This window comes from Pavona decussata, unplaced genomic scaffold (genome assembly GCF_977016875.1).
Source record: "Pavona decussata unplaced genomic scaffold, jaPavDecu1.1 SCAFFOLD_140, whole genome shotgun sequence".
NCBI classification, from domain to species: domain Eukaryota; kingdom Metazoa; phylum Cnidaria; class Anthozoa; order Scleractinia; family Agariciidae; genus Pavona; species Pavona decussata.
This window is the reverse complement of record NW_028145553.1, coordinates 2,104,319-2,126,475: the sequence shown is the minus strand read 5'-3', so window position 1 is coordinate 2,126,475 and position 22,157 is coordinate 2,104,319. Positions and strand designations below refer to the sequence as shown.

The window sequence follows — 22,157 nt, the reverse complement described above, 5'->3', positions numbered from 1 at the left end:
GCGGTTTTGTTTGATCTCGTCTGGAAGTCGTTTAAATAGCCGGCCCAAATGTTTAAAAACAACTTAAAAATAATATTTCAATGCAGCAAATTAACGTTGGGAACTATTAAGATTAAAGTTAGATAACCAATGGTGGCGTTCGTAAGTTAAAGCATTGGTTCAATTATCAGTTGTTAAAAGGTCTTCAAATTTTGGTGATATGTTGGTTGTCGGTTTGAAAGCCACACACTCATCATTAACAAAAGTATAACATGTCTAATGCGTAAAAAAGCATAAAATAAGTTCCATCAAATAACTGCAAACAAATAAAACTTACTTCGTTGCATAACAGCGATAATTCGCCCAGGTAATCCGAATCGCTTATCCACCCGCCATGAAGTCGATAACTTATTGAACGAAGGTGATTTGTCGGTGATAGGGGAAACTCGTCCATATTAGAAAACGTCCTGTTTAAAACCGAAGCCTTCTGTTGCAATTACTTTGTGTGGTGATAAAGAAATTGTACTAGTTACCATGAAAGTCCAGTCACTTTAGTTTCTTTATCAGCTTCAACGAAGATCAGCTGACTAAGTAAAGTAGCTTTCTTTTTGGCGGCTAAAATAACACAAGAGGCGAAATATAAGAAACGTTTCGCTGCCTCTGAAAGCGATGCCAATATTCTCATTAACTTTTCGACGAATTAAAATGAAAATGAAGGCTTCTAGCAAACAGTCGTGTAATTATTGTCGTTGAACAACCTGTCGATCTCGCTTTTCAACAGGGATGAGATCCAATCGTTATGTAGTAAGAAGAAAATCTTGCGGAGTTATTTCACTGAAGCGAAAACTGCACATATAATATTCAAAACAATAAGGATTCACTTCACGTAACTATACCAGCACAAAGCAACGGTTGATCAAAGGAAGTGTTTCTTTTCCACGGAATACAATTGTCGCTAATAGCATCCGCAAAAAGGTGTTTAGCAATGAATAAGAAAGTAAAATAGGAAAAAGGTAACCTGTGATCGCTGCCTTCTTTGCAGGAAAATAAAGAAGAGTGTGACGAAAAACACTAATCAAGGAAAACCTTTTTTTTATTATTTATTTAAAAAGAATAAGTCAAAGGATCACAACTGAAATCGCGGATACAAAACATCCCCTGTAAAAGTCAGCTGATCATGCAGTTCTTATACATCACTGTGGTTGTCTTGGGTACCGAGATTTGATCTCAGTGTTAAGAGCTAGAGTGCAGTGTTAAATATTTCATGAATTCTGGTAATTAGAAGTCAAATTAAAAAGAAAACACGAAAGGGCTGTGCAAGTGTGAGGAGCTGGAATAACTGAATTAATGGTACTACAAAGAAGCAAGCGACTTCCTCTTCCTCTAGAATCGAGGATGGCACCAAATGAAAGTGACGTTTATCGAGGACTAGTTTTAAGGCTATCCCCACACTAACGTGATTTTGAAAAGTCCCGTTTTCATTTTACCGAAAAACACATCAAAAACTTCGCACCCACAGTATCTTCTTCGCTGCGTTTCCCCAATCCACACTAAAACGCTCGCATACGCAGATACAACACGAGGAAACGTTACAACAGTGATCTGCGCATGAGTCAAGTGTTTTCGAATATATGGACACAGCGGCAAAATGAGTGCGCATGCTTGTCACATGTAAGCAACCTTACTCGGCAAAATGGCGGCATTTTTAAAATTCCCATTGTTTGTTTTCGTTTCGCGTGGATAAGCCCAAATCAAAATAGTTAAGGTTGCCGCTTTCAGGAAAGGTTCCTTCGAACTTCCTCCATCACATATCTTATTCAACAACAACAAAAAAATATCTTATTCAACAACAAAAAAAATATTGTGGTAACAGGTGTGAATTTGGCGATTGAAGTGGAGCATTCGTAATCGATTCACGCTCGAATAACAAATTAAATCTGCGGAGCATGCGCACTCATTTTGCCGCGTGTCGAATATACGCGGTTATGAAAACGATAAGCGTGTCCGATTGCTTTCAGTGTAGACGGAGGACCGAAATAAATGGAAATGTGTGCATTCTCAACGAAAGGCATAAGTGTGCACGAGCTCTTACCTGCTTTGAGCAACTGGCAATAATAAAGGTTTTAATTTTGCCAGTGTAAAGGTTTTTTTAATGGTCAAACTTCATGATTTCATCGACAAGCATAATCGATAGAACAACCTTGTAAAGCATAATACTCCGGAGCAGGAATGGCGCAGTGGTGAGAGCACTCGCCTGCCACCGGTGTGGCTCGGGTTCGATTCCCAAACTCGGCGCGTCATACATGGGTTAAGTTTGTTGTTGGTTCTCGTCCTTACTCCGAGAGGTTTTTCTCCGGGTACTCCGGTTTTCACCTCTCCTCAAAAACCAACATTTCCAATTTCCAATTCGATCTGGATTATTGTCAAGCTCGTTCTCAAGAGCCTCTGGCTCAGAAGATTGCACAAGCACTCCCCATGTTATTACTTTACTCTTACTTTACTTTATCAGGAGCCATAACGGTAATGGGCTTCTGACTTTATACACCGCGCCACAGCAAGTTAAGTAAAATGTACCTATGAACATCCGCCATTTCAATGATTAGATTTTGGGTATTCCACTCAACAGTTAGACTACGAGCAACCCCCTTAGCGTATTTTTCGCGTGGAGCATCGTGAGCGCGAGCGCGCGCGAACGTCGCCTCCCGCGACGAGAGGCTCGATTACAAGCTGTTGTCCTGGAAAATTAGCCCGCGCGCGTTCCTTCCCCCGAAGAGTCTCTCTTGGGGAGAAACGAAAGACCGGACTCGAGAGAGCGGCGGAAATAGCATGCCCTGGTACAGCACTACTGAAACAGCCGCAACATACTAAAGAATTGTTCACGATGGCCTCGTCAGACGTACACATTTGTGCCAATCTTAAAAGTCCGAACCACCTTGTACAGGAAAACAAACAGTACCACAGGAAAGTACTGCTCGAATTAGCCTTCATTTGAATGGTCACACTTAAGGATTTCATTCACAAACTCAAACGTTATCCGCGTCCTGTACAGGAAAAAAACAGCATTAACACTGAGAATTCAATTACCAATTGAAGAGCTTTCTCTTAGATACCTGCGTACTATAAAACTTATCGGCCAAACATTCAAAAGTATATTATTAGAAGCAAGTTGAACTCTCAACGGACGATTTAAGCGGTAGGATCTTGTTGTATGTAGCGTGCTTTCGTGCAAATTAAACCTACAACTTTTCGCGTACGGCACGTAAAATATCATAGGATTTTGAAACAGACTTCAAAATCTTAGGGCAATTATGAGGTGTAGGGCATGTGTAATGGAAAGAGTTGAATACGATTTCTGCTGACGCACAATCGCATACCACAGCCCTAATCAATAGTTGTACCATTTACAGCAACCTTTAGAGTAACTAGGTTTAAAATGTACAGGCAACAGTGAACTATCTTCACCGTGTTTTGAGAATGTGGGATTTTAAGTCCCCGACTGGATTCCAACCTATGAAATTCCACACACCGACATCAAATCCTCATGGCCTTAGCTCCCTCGAGTCTCCCAGCTGTAGCTCAGTGGTAGAGCATCCGAACTAGTAATTGGAATGTCATTAGGTTCGACTCCTGTAGGGAGAATTCGGGTTTTCTTTTTCGGAGTATGCCTCTGTGACTGACCGAAAAATGCATTTATCAAGAAGCCTATGATTGTCTGTTGTCCGAATAGACAAGTTGTCTTAAAACGTGAAATCACCGTACCTTTTCCTCCTGAGTTAAATCATCTTCTGTCATAGCCGCCGGTACCGCCGAGCCTCGACGAGACGAGAGGTAGACTTTTAGCGTGGAGTCAGTAGAAGGGGACAGCTTCTTTTTCAACCCCGGTTTATCCGAAGACGAAGTAGACATGGCTCAAAGAATGGTTTACGTAAACACAGTAAATGGAAGATGCTAAACACGATGCAGTCGTGAAATAAAAGCGAGCGATGAGTTGAACTCCGAAATAACCTGATGGAACAAGTGAAGCTCGGCGCCACGGATTGAGAAACGAGGAGTTGTTCATGATATTCTTCTAGCTAGGTATGGGACAAAACTTGTCGCCCATTTTCCACTTGAGAATTATTGAAAAACAAACAGCGCCAAAGGAACGTACTGCTGAGAGGCTTTCATTTCAATGGCAACAGGCGATTTAGGATTTCATCCACAGACACCGAAGTTGGACCGAGGCAAAAGCGGCGCTATCCCGGAAGGAAAAGGTAAATCCTAGGAACCTTCCTCTCGCATCAACCAGGCCAGTTTAAAAAAAAAAACAACGACGTCGTAGATTTTTCAATATTTGGTGTAGTCGCTTACTTAAATTTCAATTTGCATTGAGGATTAAATGAAATTTAATTACACCGGGTGAACAAAAACACTTTAACAGCAATTGAAGTTTAATAGACTCGATGAATTGACGGAACTGCGAAACAAATTGCGAAAACACTTGTTTCCACCAGGAAGGAAAAATAAGATCGTTCATTCGTGTAATCTTCAAGCGAGTAAATTCTCAAAGATGACTTTGATCTGTTTTCGAATAGTTTAACATGGATGAGACAAAAAGCCTAGCAACGGCAAACATTACTAAAGCTTAGCAAATAACTTTGATTAATCTCTAATCTCCATCAGAGAGGGCGCGCTCCATTGCCGAACTGGTACCAAGTTGAGATCGTTCACAATGGGTTTACTCTTCAGTTGAACCCGGACATCAAACCACAGGAAGACTAAATTTTGAGTTACCCGCCCCTGGTACACGTAGTTCTATGCATACTAAAACTCAAAAGGTGGTAGAAAACCTTTAGGCGGTCCCAAATTATTGTCAAGTTTCCATAATGTCTATGGGTGAAAATAATCCAAAGGAACTGATAACTATTCTCTACACAAGAGCTCTTCATTTTTGCGTCACAGACTGTCACGATCTACGATATATGACTTTTGCCGCTGATTGTTTTTAGGCTTCAAATTCTTATTTGTTAAAGTTGTCAAACATTGAAAGTGCGGGTCAATAAAAATTCAAGGACTTTCAAGAACTTTCAAGAATTTTGAGTACGAACTCTGCACATTTTACGCAAAACGCGGGGGCTTTTTGAGGATCGTTTAGAGCCGGCCCACTCCGATGTCAGACAACTCTTGACTACACTTAAACCGTTAAAGGCTCTCCACGGGAGTTAGTGTGAACACTTCTGTTGTTGTTATGCGTGTGAACGACGCAACCGAAACAGCTTCCCAATGTGTTGTTTTTAAAACTTCTCGTGCCGTTAACGATTGATTTGCCAACGGTCAATTTGATTTAAAACCACGGCTTCACGCAACAGGAAGCCAAAGAGTTTTAAAAAGTGTACTTAGCAATATGTTTGTGTAACAAGAACAAGAACGTTGGCGCATAAAGGGCTAAAAAAAAAAAATTTCACAAAATAAGAATGTTATCAGAGCTTTGATACTTTGCAAAAAATTACTTTCTCGCAGGCTGGCGAAAAATACAACGAAGATTTATGCGATTATCACCCTCTCTACAATGTCAAGTTCTAATGAAAAGCGCGTGGTTTTCCGATTTGATTTCGTTTCGTTTCGTTTACGAAATGAAATAATCTTGAATTCGAGAGCTTCATAGTGAATTGTCGCACTTTAGAATTTCATTCACAATATCAAGAGTTAGAACCATTTTATAAGCGCAGTAACCAAAACCACTAGAAAGTACTGCTGATTAGTATTTCACTTGAATGGTCACGCTAGGATTTCATCCACAGACTCATAGTTAGAACCACCTTGTACATCAAAATAAGTAGCACGACAGGAAAAAAGTGCTCAGTAGCTTTCATTTGAATAGTCACACTTAAGGATTTCATCCACAAACTCAAAAGTCAGAACTACCTTGTACAGCATAATAAGCAGCACCATAGGAAAGTATTTCTCGGTAGCTTTCATTTGAGTGGTCACACTTTAAAATTTCATCCACAAACTCAAAAGTTAGAGCCACCTTGTACAGCATAATAAACAGCACCACAGGAAAGTACTTCTCAGCAGCTTTCATTTGAATGTTCACACTTTAGAATTTCATCCACAAACTCAAAAGTTAGAACCACCTTGTAAGGCATAATAAACAGCACCACAGGAAAGTACTTCTCAGTAGCTTTCACTAGAAAGGTCAAAATTTCTTCTACAGATTCTTGATCGAGGTACTGTGTGAGTGAAACTGTTAATTATAGTTTACATTCAAATTGAAATAATTTCGCTCGTTTACCGTGTTTGTGCTATAGACGTGGAGGTAACAAGCACAGTAGCTCTTGATGGAAGGACACTTCAACAAAGTGAGATGGGAGGGGAGGGTTAGGGTCACAGAGAGGGGCACAGAGTCACCTCAATACAATAGCATAGAGTGAGATTAGATTACTCTAACAGAGTAACGCAATCCGTTTACCTGCGATGAACGATAACCTCACAGTTGTGGTAGAAAACAAACTGTATTTTCAAACTCACAAAATCTACCAACACAAATAAACAAGAAACAAGATATAATTCAATAGGAAGGTCAAGCTGGGTTGAATTTTTAGCCGCAAAATTTTGTTATAGACTTATGCCGAGGCGTAAGCGCCTGAAATTTCCATTATATAATTTTTTTTAAGTGTCATCACATTGAACGAGAATCGCACCAAAATCAATTTGACCACATCATGACCCAAGAAAACAGTTCCCTCTTACCTTTTCCTCGTCTGTTAGAGTGCAAATATAAGTTGGACCGTCGGGCTCCATGAAGAAAGTCACGTTCCTTTGATTCTTTGTCAAATCATTCAACTTCCTCCCCGCAGCAACTGCATTGCTGATCGTACGGAATTTTTGTGACATAATTCACAAAATATTAACCGCTGAATCTGTCACCAATTGATTTCGTGAGGCGGCAGAGTTGAACACAAAGACGTTGCCTGCTGTGAGCCTTACTTTCGATTCAGTTCGTCTTGTAGGCTGTGCTCTTTGCTCAAAAAGAACAGCTAATGGAAATTTAATCACCGACGGCGAAAACAACGTCAAAGTTTGGTTTAAAAACCATTTCTCGCGTCCCAATTACCGGTCATTTATCGAAGAAGGACGCTTTTTTGGCGAACTTTCGTGTCCGATTAATCGCCAGATTTGCGCTTCCTGTACAAGAACACTCACCTATTATAAACAATGGGGGAATCACTTTACTGAAAAGCTGTCTCCGGTTTCGACAAGATTTTTTTCTGCTAATCAAGCACAAAATTGACACTCGAGGTATGCCATTTGACACGCACGAAAAAGCACTTGCACAACTTGATCACGAACCAATTTGTGAAAATTAAGCCACACAATTCCATTTGGGTGTCAGAACGTTCGTCTGTCCGTACACTCTTTTATTGAGAGACATGCATCCCCAAACAAAATATGACTGAAGAACAGTAATTTTAAACTTCCTTTCCAAATTGAATACAAACAGTATGGACTTATTCACTGACAGATTTTTTCTGTATATTAAAAATTAAACTTCAATATGAAACAAAGTTGACATTTTATTTTATTTATTATTACTTTTTTCTTAGTATTGTGATCAAAAACACTGCGCAAAATTTAGAAAATAACAAATATTTATAAAAATACTGAAAATACAGAGTATGAAAGTTTGATACGAAGTTGAAAGTTTTAACGCGAAGTTGATAGATATGGGAAGAACTGAAAATATTGGTTGAAATCCATTTCCATTCCCGTCAGCCTATCTGCAGCCAAAGATGATTAATACTAGTTTCTGTGCCCCGGTAGCCGAGTAATTCTTCCCAACATTGTGCCATTATTTCAAACTTTCTTGTCCCTCAGTTATCCCTGTTACTTTAGGGACAGTTATTCCTAATCTCAGTCTAAAACAATATTCAGCCGTTATCCGTATTAAAGCCTGGATAAAGTTACGCGCTTTGAGTTGTCTCTTATCCCCAGAGTATTTTGCCAGTTGATCCTTACTCCTAAAGGAATTTGTCAAATAACTAAACTCGAACAGGGCCGGGTTGTTCGAAAGCCGATTAACGCTAATCCACGATTAAAAGTTAACCGAGGTTTTCATCTCGCTCATTAAAGCTCATTTTAAACTAATGGTAAAGAAAAGTCTAAGGCAAAACTTAGGGACAAAAATCTTTTGGACGAATCCTTATGGATTAGTAAATATACTCGCATCAAAGTTTACGTTAACCCAGGATTAGCTTAATCGGGCTTTGAGCAACTTAGCCCAGGATGATGATGATAATAATAATAATAATAATAATAATAATAATAATAATAATAATAATAATAATAATAATAATAATAATAATAATAATAATAATAATAATAATAATAATGATATTTATCATGCCTTTTTCGGTGTACATGGTTGATCTTTACAATCATGTAGAGGTAATATCTAGAATTTAATTAATTATTAGTGAAAATGATGTGCAAGCAAGGAAGCTAAATGAACCATTTGGTTATCTTGTTAGCTCTCTGGCTAATTTAGGTTCTAGATAGCAGGTAAAAAAAAAATGAAAAAGCAAAAGGAAGGAAGAACTTATTTACATGTAACATAAAAGAAAATTAGTTGTTAAAAAAAAAAGAAAAAAAAAGAAAATTTGAAAAAAAAGAAAAGAGAAAATAAAATAAAATTTGTTGTTCTGACAGTAACTAACGTATAATTTGCTTCGGAAGAGCACACACTTTGTATGATTTTTTTTAAAGGAGTTGGAAGGTCTTTCCAAATATCGGTTGCCATGAAGGAAATTAATTGTTTACCTACATTAGCTCGTACGTTCGGCTTATAAAGATTATACAGGGCCCATCAAAACCACAAAATAGATGGTGGTGCCCCCCCCCCCCCCCCTCTTTCCCCTCCTCAACTTCAAAAGATGGTGTCTTTATTGTACAGCCCCCCCTCTAGCCAGCAGTAAAACATGACAGTGAGATTCAAACCTCACTTTTCTTGTTTACCTAGCAATGCTGACTCTTGCTAGCTGAATATTTCTGTGTCAACTAAAACTTTAAAGCCAATAAAATTTTGTCAGTAATGTTCATGAGATAGGTGATGTCTTCGATAAACACAGGTACTAGGTCCTCTTTGAACAAACTTGTTATCACCAGTTCCCCAAAAACCATCTTAACAGGGCGTCACGAAATCCGAAAGCGTGATCGTTGAAATAAAAGTGTGTTGATCACTGGTGACCAGTACGTTCTTGTGCTGCCTTTTATTACATGGTCACAAGGTGGTTTTAAGTATCGAGTCTGTGGACGCTTCAGATGGAAACGGTTCAAGTGTACTTTTCTGTATTTCCAGTGATAATTTCCTGTTATGCTGAACGAGGTGGTTCTAATAGTAAATTTTGAGTCTGTGGATGAATTCCTAAAGTGTGACCATTCAAATGAACGTTACTAAGCAGTACTTTTCTGTGGTGCTGTTTATTATGCTGTACAAGGTGGTTCTAACTTTTGAGTCTGTGGATGAAGTCCTAAAGAGTGACCATTCAAATGGAAGTATTGAGCAGCACTTTCTGGTGGTTCTGTTTATTATGCTGCACAAGGTGGTTCTACCTTTTGAAGCTTTGAAGCTGTGGATGAACTGAATCCTAAACAACAGAATAAGCATAGAAAACTGACAACAAATCAATCACAGAACAGGAAACTACGAGCTTCACCCATGAAAAACTGGTGACGGACTCACTGAGTCAGTGCTTCAGGCTTGGCGACACGCGATAACTCATACTGACGTGAGCCGGATTCAACATCCAATAGACACTACATTGGTACTTGTGATAGACCTGTTGGTTACCACGATTAAAAAGATAAGTTGATATTCAACTGGACCGAACTCTATCAAAAAAACTACATTGACATAGACATTCGTGAGTCACGAACGGTAGTGAAAAGTACCCATTGCTCATGTTCCCGTGGTTTGGCTACTGCTTGTCAAGGACTGGATAAGTTTAATTCTGGGTTCCGGTCGATTGTCATTACAGATGCGATAACGTCATAATGCTTCAAAAACGAAACACTAAACTTCTGGTTCCTCTAACGTCGCTTCCCGGGCGGAAGTGACGTCATTGAAGGCGATTTACACGCGCCATACTTGGCTATCACACATCGACACACAAGCGGTATCGAGGTTTTCTTTCAGAATTTTTTTATGCTTTTCTTGCTTCGGAATGTACGTTGGCATACGGTGGACCATAGGGGCAAACACAACTCAATTTTGATTCTGAAACACAACAATCAACTCTAGAACAGTCAACAACAAAAAAGCAATGTGGTGATTCCTCGGGCGTAGCTAGCTTATGTAAACGTACAGAATATAACAAAATAGGACTCCGTGAAATAAAAATGGAAAAACTAATGCAAGAACACAGCAATTCAAGTTAGAAGGTATTGAAGATGAATGCTGTGTATTTCACTCTTAATAAAACTACAAAACATGAAACAATTTCTGATTAAAACTCTCGAAAAAGGCCAAGATATAGAAACTGCAAAATCCTAAGATTTAGAGATATTGAAAATTAAATTTTTTGGTTAAAATGAATGCATTTGTAAGCTATCTACAATAGTTGATCGTCCCGCAACCTCAATTCATAACTGAATTTCGCCAAACACCTCACAATATAATTCTATCGTGAATTTCTGGTATCATTTCTGAGCTTCATGCGCGAATAGTTGAGATTCTTTAGTCACATGCAAGTCATAAGGCGAATAGCTCGCAGGGTGGGCAATCCGTCCTCCTCCCGCGGCGCGCTGAGTGTTTCAAAGATTCAAAGATACACAACTCACGATGCACACAATGGAGCAGTCTGTTGGAGAGTAGCACAATTCGTGGTTACGTGGCAGTGGTAACCAAGTTGCTTGGAAAACTTTGAAACATGCGCCTTCTTTGGTATATTTTATAACTGCACTTAACTCATTTCTATTTAGGACACGTTTTGACTAACGATTTATGACTTTCTGTGTACTTAGTGCTCGTACAAGTATGTCTTTTGAGAGCCTTGAGTGTTTTAAATGCACAAATAAAGAACTAGTCTTATGATTATCATTGTCATTGTCAAGGTTAAAATTAAATTTGTAAAAATTTGTACAGCGTCAAGAGAGGGTGACGAGATGATCAAATACGCTTTACAGTATGGGGACTCTCTCTAGATCGAATTGGAATTTGGAAGTGTCAGTTTTTGAGGACATGGGTAAACCAAAGTAACAGAAGAAAAACCTCTAGGAGCAAGGACGAGAATCAACAACAAACTCAAACGACCACGAACGAAATCGAAGCTTGCATTTGCAAAACTCGGCGTTTACACCTCAAGACGAACGAAACTCACGGCTTTTGCGAGCCTTCTAGTGCACATGGCACATAAATGCCATAACTTGGTCAATAATTTAGAGGATTTATATCAGCTTTACTTTTCAACAAAATGGTCTTGAAGAAATATTCTCATTAACCGAGTAAAACTTCTACAACTTTCCATCATTTTATTTTCTTTATAAAATTGTGTTCCCAAAGACGGTTGTCACATTACCCTATTTTGAGAGCTGTAAAAGAAGCTACTATTTTGGCGTATAAACAAAACATTCGAAGATCACAACTTTTATTGAACTTTTAAACCCAAGCCTTTTAAAGTTAAACGTGATTTACAAAACAGAGGCTCATCAAATCCTTTCAAATTTTAAATATTGTATCATACATGGATACAAGTTCAACATTATTCAATCTGGTAAGAAAGGGCATCCGTGCAAGCACAGCCTTAAGTTAGAAATCGCCGTTAAAACAAAAACAGACGTGTGTACTGTAAGGGCGTTAATGTACTTACAATACCAGGAAGAGTCTTGAATGAATCAGTGACTACAGTCACACTGCCTGATCTCCACTCACGGCTTAGCTCTGAATAAAACGCATCCTCTCTTCTTGTTTCCATAATACTTAGTTTCCTTGGGCGGACAAACGCTGTAAAACAACAAGGACAAACAACATTAATGGCAATAATACGAATCCACTAAAAGGAGCCATAATCGGGCTCATATCATATCATATCATGCCACGCTTCCAAACTACCGTTATTTTTAAGCTAAAAAGTGTTAATACTCGCTTTTTACGTAACCCAAAACAGAATTTGCCTAAAATATTATGAATGAAGTCCACCGCAAGAAAAAACTGAAAAAATCGCGCACCGACGTAAATGTAAACATCCGCCGTTTCTCGACTTGCCACATGGATGAAACGCGTCCGTTGTTTTACCTCTGTATACATTTATGACCAGAAAGTAGAAAGAAAAAATCTTCTCTATGCCTATCTGTATATTAAAATACACTCGCCAACCAAGTGTTTTTTTCTGTGAGTTTGTCGAAAATACTGAAGAATAGTGCACTATTGTTACTGACTGCTTGACTCATTCAATCACAACCGGATAACACGACTGAAAACTGCAGATATAAAGAAATGCTCTTACTTGTCTGCATTATATTTTGCGATATCAGATCCCCGAGGCAAGGCTGCAAATTGTCTCAAATTCCGCATATTAGAGATTCAAAGTTTTGAACATCGCGAATAACTTTCATTGCGTGGCAAGTGAAATGTGATACAAAAGCGCGCGAAAAGCACAGGAATAAACCATGTCAACATTTGCGCTTGTGATGACAGTGCGAAAATTATTGAAATTACAAGAAGAAATTGAGGCAAGTCAAGGTCTGCAAGGTATATTTACTGGACTGAAACGATAATTAAGTAGTTTTCCTCCTCCGAGATTCACTCTGTATTATCTGTGTAGTATTCTCATCCATATCATTACCAGAAAAGTAAAACCAGGCCTTATCACGGTTTTCGACGCCATTTTGACGAGTAGGCAAACAGGCTTGAAATAACAGTGTTTGTATGAAAATACGATGTCAAATAATTTTCATAAAACATTGCTTGTGAAAAATTCATGAATTGGAAACTTTTGGCACTAGGAAAAGGATTTTAAGAAAAAAATTGGAGGGATGTAGCTGTGCCAGAAAGCGTACAGTCGTGTTTTGAACTGTCCATACATTTCCCTGTATTTTTTCCCGCGAACTATTTTTAGTAGCAGTTCACGGCTGGTTCGCTTTACAGACAAATGTATGGAAAAAAAAAGTTTCCAATTCATAAATTTTTCACAAGCGATGTTCCATGAAAATTTTATTTGACATCGGATTTCCATACAAACCTGTTTGCCTACTCGTCGAAATGGCGTCGAAAACCGTGATAAGACCTATTTTCAGTAATCCAGTCAACAAATTAAGACCTTTCGAAACCTAAATGCGGTATTTCAATACTATCTCCTCAAACAAAAAGCTGATATATTTATGAGAGTGAAGTTTGTCTTTCGCCATGGATAAACGCTCAAAAATTGTGGATCACGCTCAAAAGATATGCAAGATTATACGGTTAATCAATGCATTAAGGACGTTCACTATGAATGGAACGAAAAAAAAATAATTCAGTTCAGGTTAACTTTTTAAAATACAATTGCAGTCAAACCTAGCCTAGCTTTAATGTCCGTTTGAGATGAGTCACTGATGGTGATAAAATGTTAACTGGAAATACATAACATTATTCTGCATTATTGCTGACGGAAGGGCTGATCAAATTTGAGTCCGACTTTAATGGACTTTGAGGAATTTAAATGTCTTACTTGTCTGCAGCCTAGATATTTGTAGTAAATCGCATGTGAAGGCGTCAGATTTTTTGTTAATCAAGCAAAACTTTTTGTCCTCTCCTTCCTCAATCGTTGTCAACTGGTCTAAGCCAGTTGTCACTCGACTCAGGTTGCGTGACAAGTATTATCGGCGTTGGTGGGATAGAGGAGGGAAAAGGGAGATGGGGTGGGGGTGGAACATGGCAGTCAAAACTCAAGTTGACCAGAAGCATAGATAGAGCAAATGTATTTGGTGATAATCGTTAACAAACACGCTACTAAGTATAGTATGTCATGCAGGTTCCTTCCCTCTCTGAGGCAGTTGAGAGAGAGAGGTTTCTGAAACTTCTCTTTCGTGTCTAGTTGGCAACTGCACTTACGTCGATAATGAAGTAAGTAATGAAATCTACTTTCAGAGAAAGAACTCTAAATAGCTTAATGGTCAAATTTATGACAGGCAATTGAACCTCAGTTGAGGACGCGTCAGGATCTGAAAGAGGTTGAAAATTATATTCCTCTTACTAACCGAGTTTGAGGTCCGTACTGTAAGTTATGATTTATGCCGCAAGCGCGAAGCGCGCAGGCCATAATTCAACGGAAAAAAAACGAGGATCGGTAGCTTAGAGTACGGACCGAGAAAACGAGGTAAGTAAGATATTTATTATATCTCTGAGGTTAAACGGGTGCGCGCGAAATGAAACTAAAAGTTTAGCGGGCCGTACAGTGAAATACGGCCCGCAAAATTGACCAATCACACCGCGCGCACTAACTGAGAGATATAATAAAAGATCTTATTTTCTAGCGCGCGCACTAGTGTCCAAGGACAAGGGGCACGACTGGTGTTTCTCAGATTTTTGTGGTGGATCTAAAAAACGGTGTTATCTCTTACGCGCCGTAACTTTTTAAGTCTGACGTTGTCATTGTTAAATCCTTTCAACGTGCTCCAGAGTAACCACCACACGAACAGCCTTTGACAAGGCCAGTGAGGGTATCCTTCGAACCTGTGTACCATAGTCTAGTGATTATTCAATTAATAGTGGTCTTTATATGGCATTGGTTGAAGATATAACTTAATTTCGAGTTCCAATTGGATTAGGTTAACCCACAGTACGTGCATTGACAATGAACAAGGATTCTTTGCTGTGCATTCCGCGGTCTCCCTTCGTCGTTAAAGATTTCCTACTTTTCCATTTCTTACACGAAGGCAGTACTTCTCTCGGTGGTAAGAGCATATAAAGATGAATGGAAAGCGTCAATCGTAAATCATTATTCCTGGAATAAAGTCAAGTAATGCAAAGCGGTGAATTTCTGTTTAAAAACATAGGGGAAAATCAGAAAAGCCGAAATAAAATGTTCTTTCATGCCCTCGGTTTCACTCAAATGAAAACATTTTACCTGCCCTTTCTAGCAACAACACTATTTCGTCCTGAATTTTTTCACAGGCCCGATCAAGTTTGTGCCTTTAAAGGTGCGAGCAAACGTCCTTTTTGCATTGATTAAGCGTAACACAGCAAATCTTGCGCATTTTTTTTGAGCTTGATCCGCACGGAGAGGTACCATGGCGAAAGAAAAACTTCACTCTCCTAAATGGATTAGCTTTTTGTTTGAGGGACCGCATTGAGGTTTCGAAAGCTTTTGATTTGTTTACTTTTCATTTAAGTTAATTTCGGTTTTACTTTGAGGAAATTGATAAAGGTTGTTGTTGTTAGTGATAATGAGAATTCGGTACAATCCCCGGAAGGGGATGATTCTCGTTTTAATCTGGCAATCAAATACACCTTGCAGACCTTGACTTTCCTGAATTTCTTCTTGTAATTTCAAAAATAATTTTCGCACTGTCATCTCAAGCGCGAATATTCGCATTGTTTATTCCTGTGCTTTTCGCGCGCTTGTGTATCAAATTTTACTTGTTACGCAATGAAAGTTATTCGCGTTGTTCAAAACTTTGAATCTCTGATATGCGGAATTTGAGACAATTTTCAGCCTTGCCTCTGAGATGTGATATTGCCAGATATAATGTGAGTAACGATTGCAGACAAGTAAGAGCATTTCTTTATATCTTTAGTTTTCAGTCGAGTTTATATCCGGTTGTGATGGAATGAGTCAAGTAGTCAGTAACAATGTTGACTATTCTTCAGTATTTTCGACAAACAGAAAAACAAAGCCTGATTCGCGAGTGCATTAATACTCATGGGCATAGAGAAGATTTTTTGTTTCTACTTTCTGATCATAAATGTTTACAGAGATAAAACAACGGACGCGTTTCATCCATGTGGCAAGTCGAGAAACGGCTGATGTTTACATTTACGTCGGTGCGCGATTTTTTCAGTTTTTTCTTGCAGTGGAATTTGTTCGTAATATTTTTAAGCAAATTCTGTTTTAGGTTACGTAAAAAGTGAGCATTAACACTTTTTAGCTTAAAAATAACGGTAGTTTGGAAGCGTAGCACGATATGAGAGAGAGGGTATTAATTTCACTGATTTCAAGTTATTTCCCTAGGAACGGCCCTTTCATCTCGCTTGAACGCCGGCTCAATATAAACTCAAATATTTCATCTGAAAAGAATCATTTGATAACTTAATGCTAATATGGGGAGCACTCAAGTTTAAAGCTAGTTATTTACGTGTATAAAAGCATGAAATGAAACCAGAGACCTTGGCTTTTATCCATGAAAAAGCTTCCGTGAACTGTATTGACACGTGCAAAGTAACAGGAGGACCATGAAGTACCGAAATGGCGAATTGTGTCAAAGTGCATTCCAAACTAAATATTTTAACATATAAATAAGAAAAATTGCCCGTTTAAAAAAAGTTATTTCATTACCAGTATATTCGTATACCCCCGATGACATGGTCATCTGAAATATGGCAAAAATCACTCTATCTAAGGAATAGCAAACATTGTATTCTTTACGTGGGCAACTTCAAATGAAAGAATGTTAAGGTCGAGATAAAATATACTTTGGAAGCATGCACAAGGGATGTAAAAATGATTGCGAAAGTATCAACTCGAGAAAACGTTGCCTTGTCTTGAACGAGAGTTTTGAAAATGCACTAATTTGCATAATTTCAATCGGGCCATCGGGCACGTTTTGGCCGATTTCGAACTTTCCCAAATTTTGCCAAAATAAAAATTCGCTGGAACTTTTGAAAATTATTTTTGAAAATAGTTCACCATAAGGGTCTTCTGGGGCAAATAAAAAGAAATTCGAATTTCCGCCTCTGTCGCTGGATTCTCGAAAGTTACCGACAAAGGCTCTTAAAATACCTAAGTTTTCTCAAATCTTCTTCTATATTTTAGCTCGTGAAAACCCTACCCTTTCATATGCCTCCAGCCTGAAAAAGGCTCCCCTTTCGGCCGGATGGGGGCTTTTCCTCGTTGAACTGCACCGTGAAAATGTTGGGTTTTGTGGAGGGAGGAAAACTGAAGAACCCAGAGAAAGAGCCTCGGAGAAGAAGGAACGAGAACAAACGAAAAGAAGCGTTGATGACAATTTACTCAAATTATTTTTAAATTTAACAAGATTCACCGGACGCATTCACTCAGAGCGGTAGCGGTTATCTAACTGACGTGCCCTAAGAGACTGTTACCTTTGTCTCCTTGATTATCCATGGGTGATGTAGTCTTCCTGGAAGAATAAAAGAGAAAAACATAGCTGCAATTAGACGAGAAAAAACATGGTGCGAGGAGACTAACGCAATAACGACAATCAGTCCATGCAACTCCGTGCACTAAAATTCACTCTTTTTCCTTTCTGTGCAGTTTGAGCCCTGAATGCACACCTGACTGAGTTTCGCCTCTTATATGAAATCTACTGAGAACGTCTTTCAAGGATAATGTTTATCGTAATTTTGCCTGTGGGTGAAAACTGTTGTCGTGGTGCTGTTTATAGTGTTGCACAAAGGTTCTAACTCTTAAATCTGTGGAAAAAATTCTAAATTTGCACCATTCAAGTAAAGGCTGTTGAACGATTTTTTTCCGTGTAGCATCAGGTTTGTTTCCTTACTTGTCCCAGATGGATATTTTACAAAGTTGTCACATTTCTACTTTGACACACTTTATACCCCAGTCTCAATCAAATGAACAGACCTTGGACCTGATCTGAAGCTTTTGGACGCTATACGAAACCCTTACCAAGGCCGTGTTACACAAGACGAAGGAGAACAGCGTTTCTCTCTTACCCTCGCTTCAATTTCAAATTAGAAAAGTTTCGATTTCGAGAAACCTATGTCAGCTGCTTCTTTTTGTCAACACTACAACAGTCAAAGCAATGACGTTTGCAAAAAATATTTGCACAATATAGTGATTTCCATTTCTCAAAATCGGATTCAAACTCTTCAGGCAACGATTCCAGCATTGCCAGTCAAAAGCGAAGGACAATGTGTTTTTTCTTCTTCTTCTTCTTTCTGCAAGTTCTATTACTCTTCTCGCTTTCTTTGCGGTTTAAAATTGTAATATCTCAACTGTTAAATGATCTCCGGATAGTGACGAGGAAATTATTATGAATTTGCTCAAGTTACAAACGACATTTCGGACACCGACGACAGAATACTTGACAACGTTATATTTACACTGATAAAGTCGATTAAATTGAATCTATTTTAAATAACTCGTGTTTCTTAATTTTGTCTTTATTCTTCTTGATTGCACATTTCTGGGCGCGTTTAAAAATTTCAGTATGGCTTATCAAATGAACAAAGAAACGACACTATCTGTTTTCTGCGTTGATAATTAAATCAAAGAAAATTAGAACTGTATTTTTGCAATGACGTATTACAACAAGTCATCTTGAGAATTCATCACCGACGGCAAATTTCCGCTAATTATTATAGCACTTTTAATTGTTCAGGTTCCAATTTTCTGGCTTAGTTTGGTGCTACAGTCGACTCCCGATAACTCGAACCCTCACAAAATCCAACCTCGCGCTAACTCGAACCAATTTTCCTTTCCCCTCAGGTCATTTTCTATATAATTTTACCCTCGATAACTCGAACTCCCGATAAATGGATCCTTTTTCAATTTCCGTTGAAGATTCGAGTTATTGGGAGACGGCTGTACTAATAATAACGCCTTAGTTGCGTGGGCCACCCCATTTCACACCCTTATAACGTATTTACGTAGAAAGCCCACAGTGTTTGAGCACACAAAACAGTAACAAATTAAAACAAAAAATATTCCATTACATTTCTAGCAGTATGCAGGATGTTTGTCCTATAAACCTAGTGTAATGGCCTTAGCTCCCACGAGTCTCCTGTAGCTCAGAGGTAAAGAATCCGAACTAGTAATCGGAAGGTCTTAGGTTCGACTCCTGATAGGAGCACTCGGATTTCTTTTTTTTTTTTTTTCGTGTTTGCTGTGTCACTCACTGAATAATACATCATTCTCAAATTAAAACAGCTTACTCAAAAAAAGAAAAACTTTTCAAGACTTTTACACCACCGAATATGCTGGGTGCCAGAGATTTTGTTGCATTTAATCTTTCCTTTTTTAGTGAGCGACGCATAGATGAGGTTTTTTTTTCAGTCTTGATATCTAGAGAACCGACCTCTGGTACTTGGATTAACACTTGACAAGGTATTGAAGTTTATTTGGAGAAACACCGCAAGCTGATAGGGAAGAAGTGTCATATACTTTTTACGGCAACAAAGCAATTTAGATAGGTCACACTCTTTCTTGGATCTTCCATTAGACAGTATCAGGCGCAACCTCGTTCCCAGCCGTCCTTTGTTCATGACGTCACCCGTCGAGCTGATGCAGCCTCGTTTCCAGGAGAACGGGAACCATGGAAACGGCCCAGACCGCCTGGCAGAAAACGAAAAAAACACCAGCGTACGATAGAGAAGTAAGTGTCCACTCTCTCAGGGGCCGTCACAAACAAACGCCTCGTTCAAATATTCCCGTGGGCTCGTATACTGTTCAGAGAGTTGATTGTCTGAATCTTTCTATCGATGAGTTGGGTATGAGTGCAAAAAAATAGAGCAAAGGTATTACAGAATAGGAGGTTTTATCGGTATTAAATCGCCAGGTGTTCGCTTTGTGTCTCGCTCTCCTCCTTAAACAGAGCTAGTCATTTACTTCGGCGACCGAGGTGATCTTACCAATTAAATATTGGTTTTGTTCAAACACCGTTAGTTAATACATTAATTTGTATTTATTAAATTGGTAGTCGAAGTAAAATAGAACAAGATTATATAAGTTTAAGAAAATTGACAAAAACTGGAGAAAAAACTCAGCGAATCTTCATCTTTAAGCGAGCTTTTTACTAACGTCGCAATGCACGCTGGGAATTGTGAAAGAACCTGCTCATCCGGTTTTGTATGTTCATTCAAAAGAACCAAGTTCCGCATCGCTCACACTTTTAAAGCTTTTCGCTCTTAAAACTGCAGTAACCTATGAAATAAATTATGCCCAAGTAATAAGCCAGTGTTCGTCATAAAAGATCAGACAAGCTTTTTTATGCGAGATAAACACCAATTTACAATAATAATTCGTAATTCTTTCCCCGAAGTTTCTAGTTTTTCCTTGACGTCGCCAGACATTCTCGAATTTATAGTGTACGTGATCGAACTGAATAAAGGAAGAAACTTAGAGATATTTAAATGCACGCGCCCACACTGTTGGTAACAGGTGATAGCGTTTTTTTAACTAAGCAGCACGAAACTGATCAAAGTTAAACAAAGCTGGTCAAGTCGTAAAGCAGTAAAACAAAGTGTTTTATCACCCGTTAGCACCTTTTTAAGTCTCCCAAAATTAAGATGATGAACTGTAGTGAAGATGAAACGTTTGCAACATCTCTCGACCAAGCTAACGTGTTACCAGCAGGAATAATAATAATTTACACAGCTTTGAATTATTCCCTTTCCATCACCGCATCACTGGGCAATGCTCTGATCCTTATTGCTCTTCGCAAAGAGTCTTCTCTTCGCCCACCGATAAAACAGCTGTTTCAATGTCTGGCACTCACTGATCTTTGCGTTGGCCTCAGTTGTCAACCAGTCTCTGCCACCATAATGCTGAATGCTGTTGCGAAGATAGATTTCGATATTATCTGCCGCCTTCGTCGAGTAACTTATGCTTTAAGTTATCCTTTGTGTCAAATAACGGTGTTCACACTGACCGCGATAAGCGTAGACAGACTTGTCTTCCTGTTATTGGGACTGCAGAGATATCGACAAGTTTTCACCTTGAGACGAGTTCGTGCAGTCATAATTTGGTCCTGGCTACTTGGTGTTTCACTTGGATTTATCCCCAATTTCTGGAATTACCGTGTCGCTTTCATTGCAAATACAGGCTTTTCACTACTTTGTGTGTTCATCTCCATCTTTTCTAACACGAAGATTTTTCTAACGCTACGACAACATCAAAATAAAATGCAACAGGGAGAGAGACGATCAAACGGAGCAGAAACGTCCCTGAACATAGAACGATTCAAGAAGACAGTTTTTAGCATAGCGTGGCTGCAGCTCGCATTAGTTGCTTGCTATGTTCCGTTGGATCTTTCTGTTCTAATGATAAAAGTAAATGGCTGGAGCGGAACGATAACTGTTGATATCATTTGGAGATCAGCAGTTACTCTCCTTTTCGCAAACTCGACTCTTAATCCGATTCTTTACTGTTGGAAGATTAGAGGAGTAAAAAAGGCCGTGAAGGACATAATAAAACAGTTTTATCATACCATGATCTAATCGGTAAATTTACTGAGATCGCCGGACATACTCTTGACAAAGTAAAGTCTGGCAAATCAAGGTTAGGAGCCAGGTGTTATTGAACAACTGTTAAAGAGCGAACATGACTGAGCAAAGTTCATCGGTTGAAACTTTGGTAAACAGCCGTCGACCATTGGATGCCGGAGGTAATAACGCATATTTTTACGCTTCGTGTCCTGGCCTTTGAGTAGAAGCGAGGCTGGATTGACCTTCTTTTGATAGAAACCTTAACCGCTTTGTATATAAAAACTGTATCGTTCTTATGCTAAATAATTGTAATCCCTGATTAAAGTTAACGGAGCTTTTTATCTCGCTCATCAAAAATGTTTAACATGTCAGCTATTAATCACATGTAAATAGTCAGTGATATAATCGCTACACATCATGTCTCGTTTCTTAGCAAAAACTGCGTCCTTGCGCAATTCACTATTCACCTCCTGAAACTACTTTATTTAAGATGCATAAGCATAATGTTTTGGCAATATCACTTTACCGCATTCACCAGATGTTAAATTTCTTCCGTCTTCCCTCGCAAAGCATGTTTAGCTAGACATTTGAATCCAATTCGGTAGGACATTTTGTTCAATTTTCGTTTGATTACAATTTAGAAGCTAGCCAAAACACCGCTTTCCGAGAAAAGTCATTGTTAGCATAAAAATCACCCTATCCAGCAAGTCACAAGAAACGTAGAATGAATATTTCCAATATTATTAGTAAGTCGGCAATTAAACACTTTCTTATTATGGACCTTAAGCAGCGACGACGACGACGTCAACGAGAACGT

General features: G+C 38.7%; 1 protein-coding gene across 6 annotated transcripts in view; it reads right to left on the bottom strand.

Annotated features, from left to right (window-relative positions):
- Positions 1-22,157, bottom strand: part of LOC146466956 (uncharacterized) — a 65,288-nt gene that overhangs the window by 32,500 nt on the left and 10,631 nt on the right. For 5 of the 6 annotated variants that reach the window (XM_085126417.1, XM_085126418.1, XM_085126420.1 and 2 more), the window contains 2 exons: positions 17,258-17,295; positions 11,826-11,959 (listed from right to left, as the gene is read on the bottom strand). In XM_085126417.1, coding sequence (XP_084982543.1) covers positions 11,826-11,959; positions 17,258-17,279 — 156 coding nt within the window. In that variant the 5' untranslated portion in view covers positions 17,280-17,295. Of the gene's footprint in view, positions 1-6,711; positions 7,140-11,825; positions 11,960-17,257; positions 17,296-22,157 lie in introns of those variants that run through there. The other variant, XM_085126421.1, reaches the window with a different exon arrangement.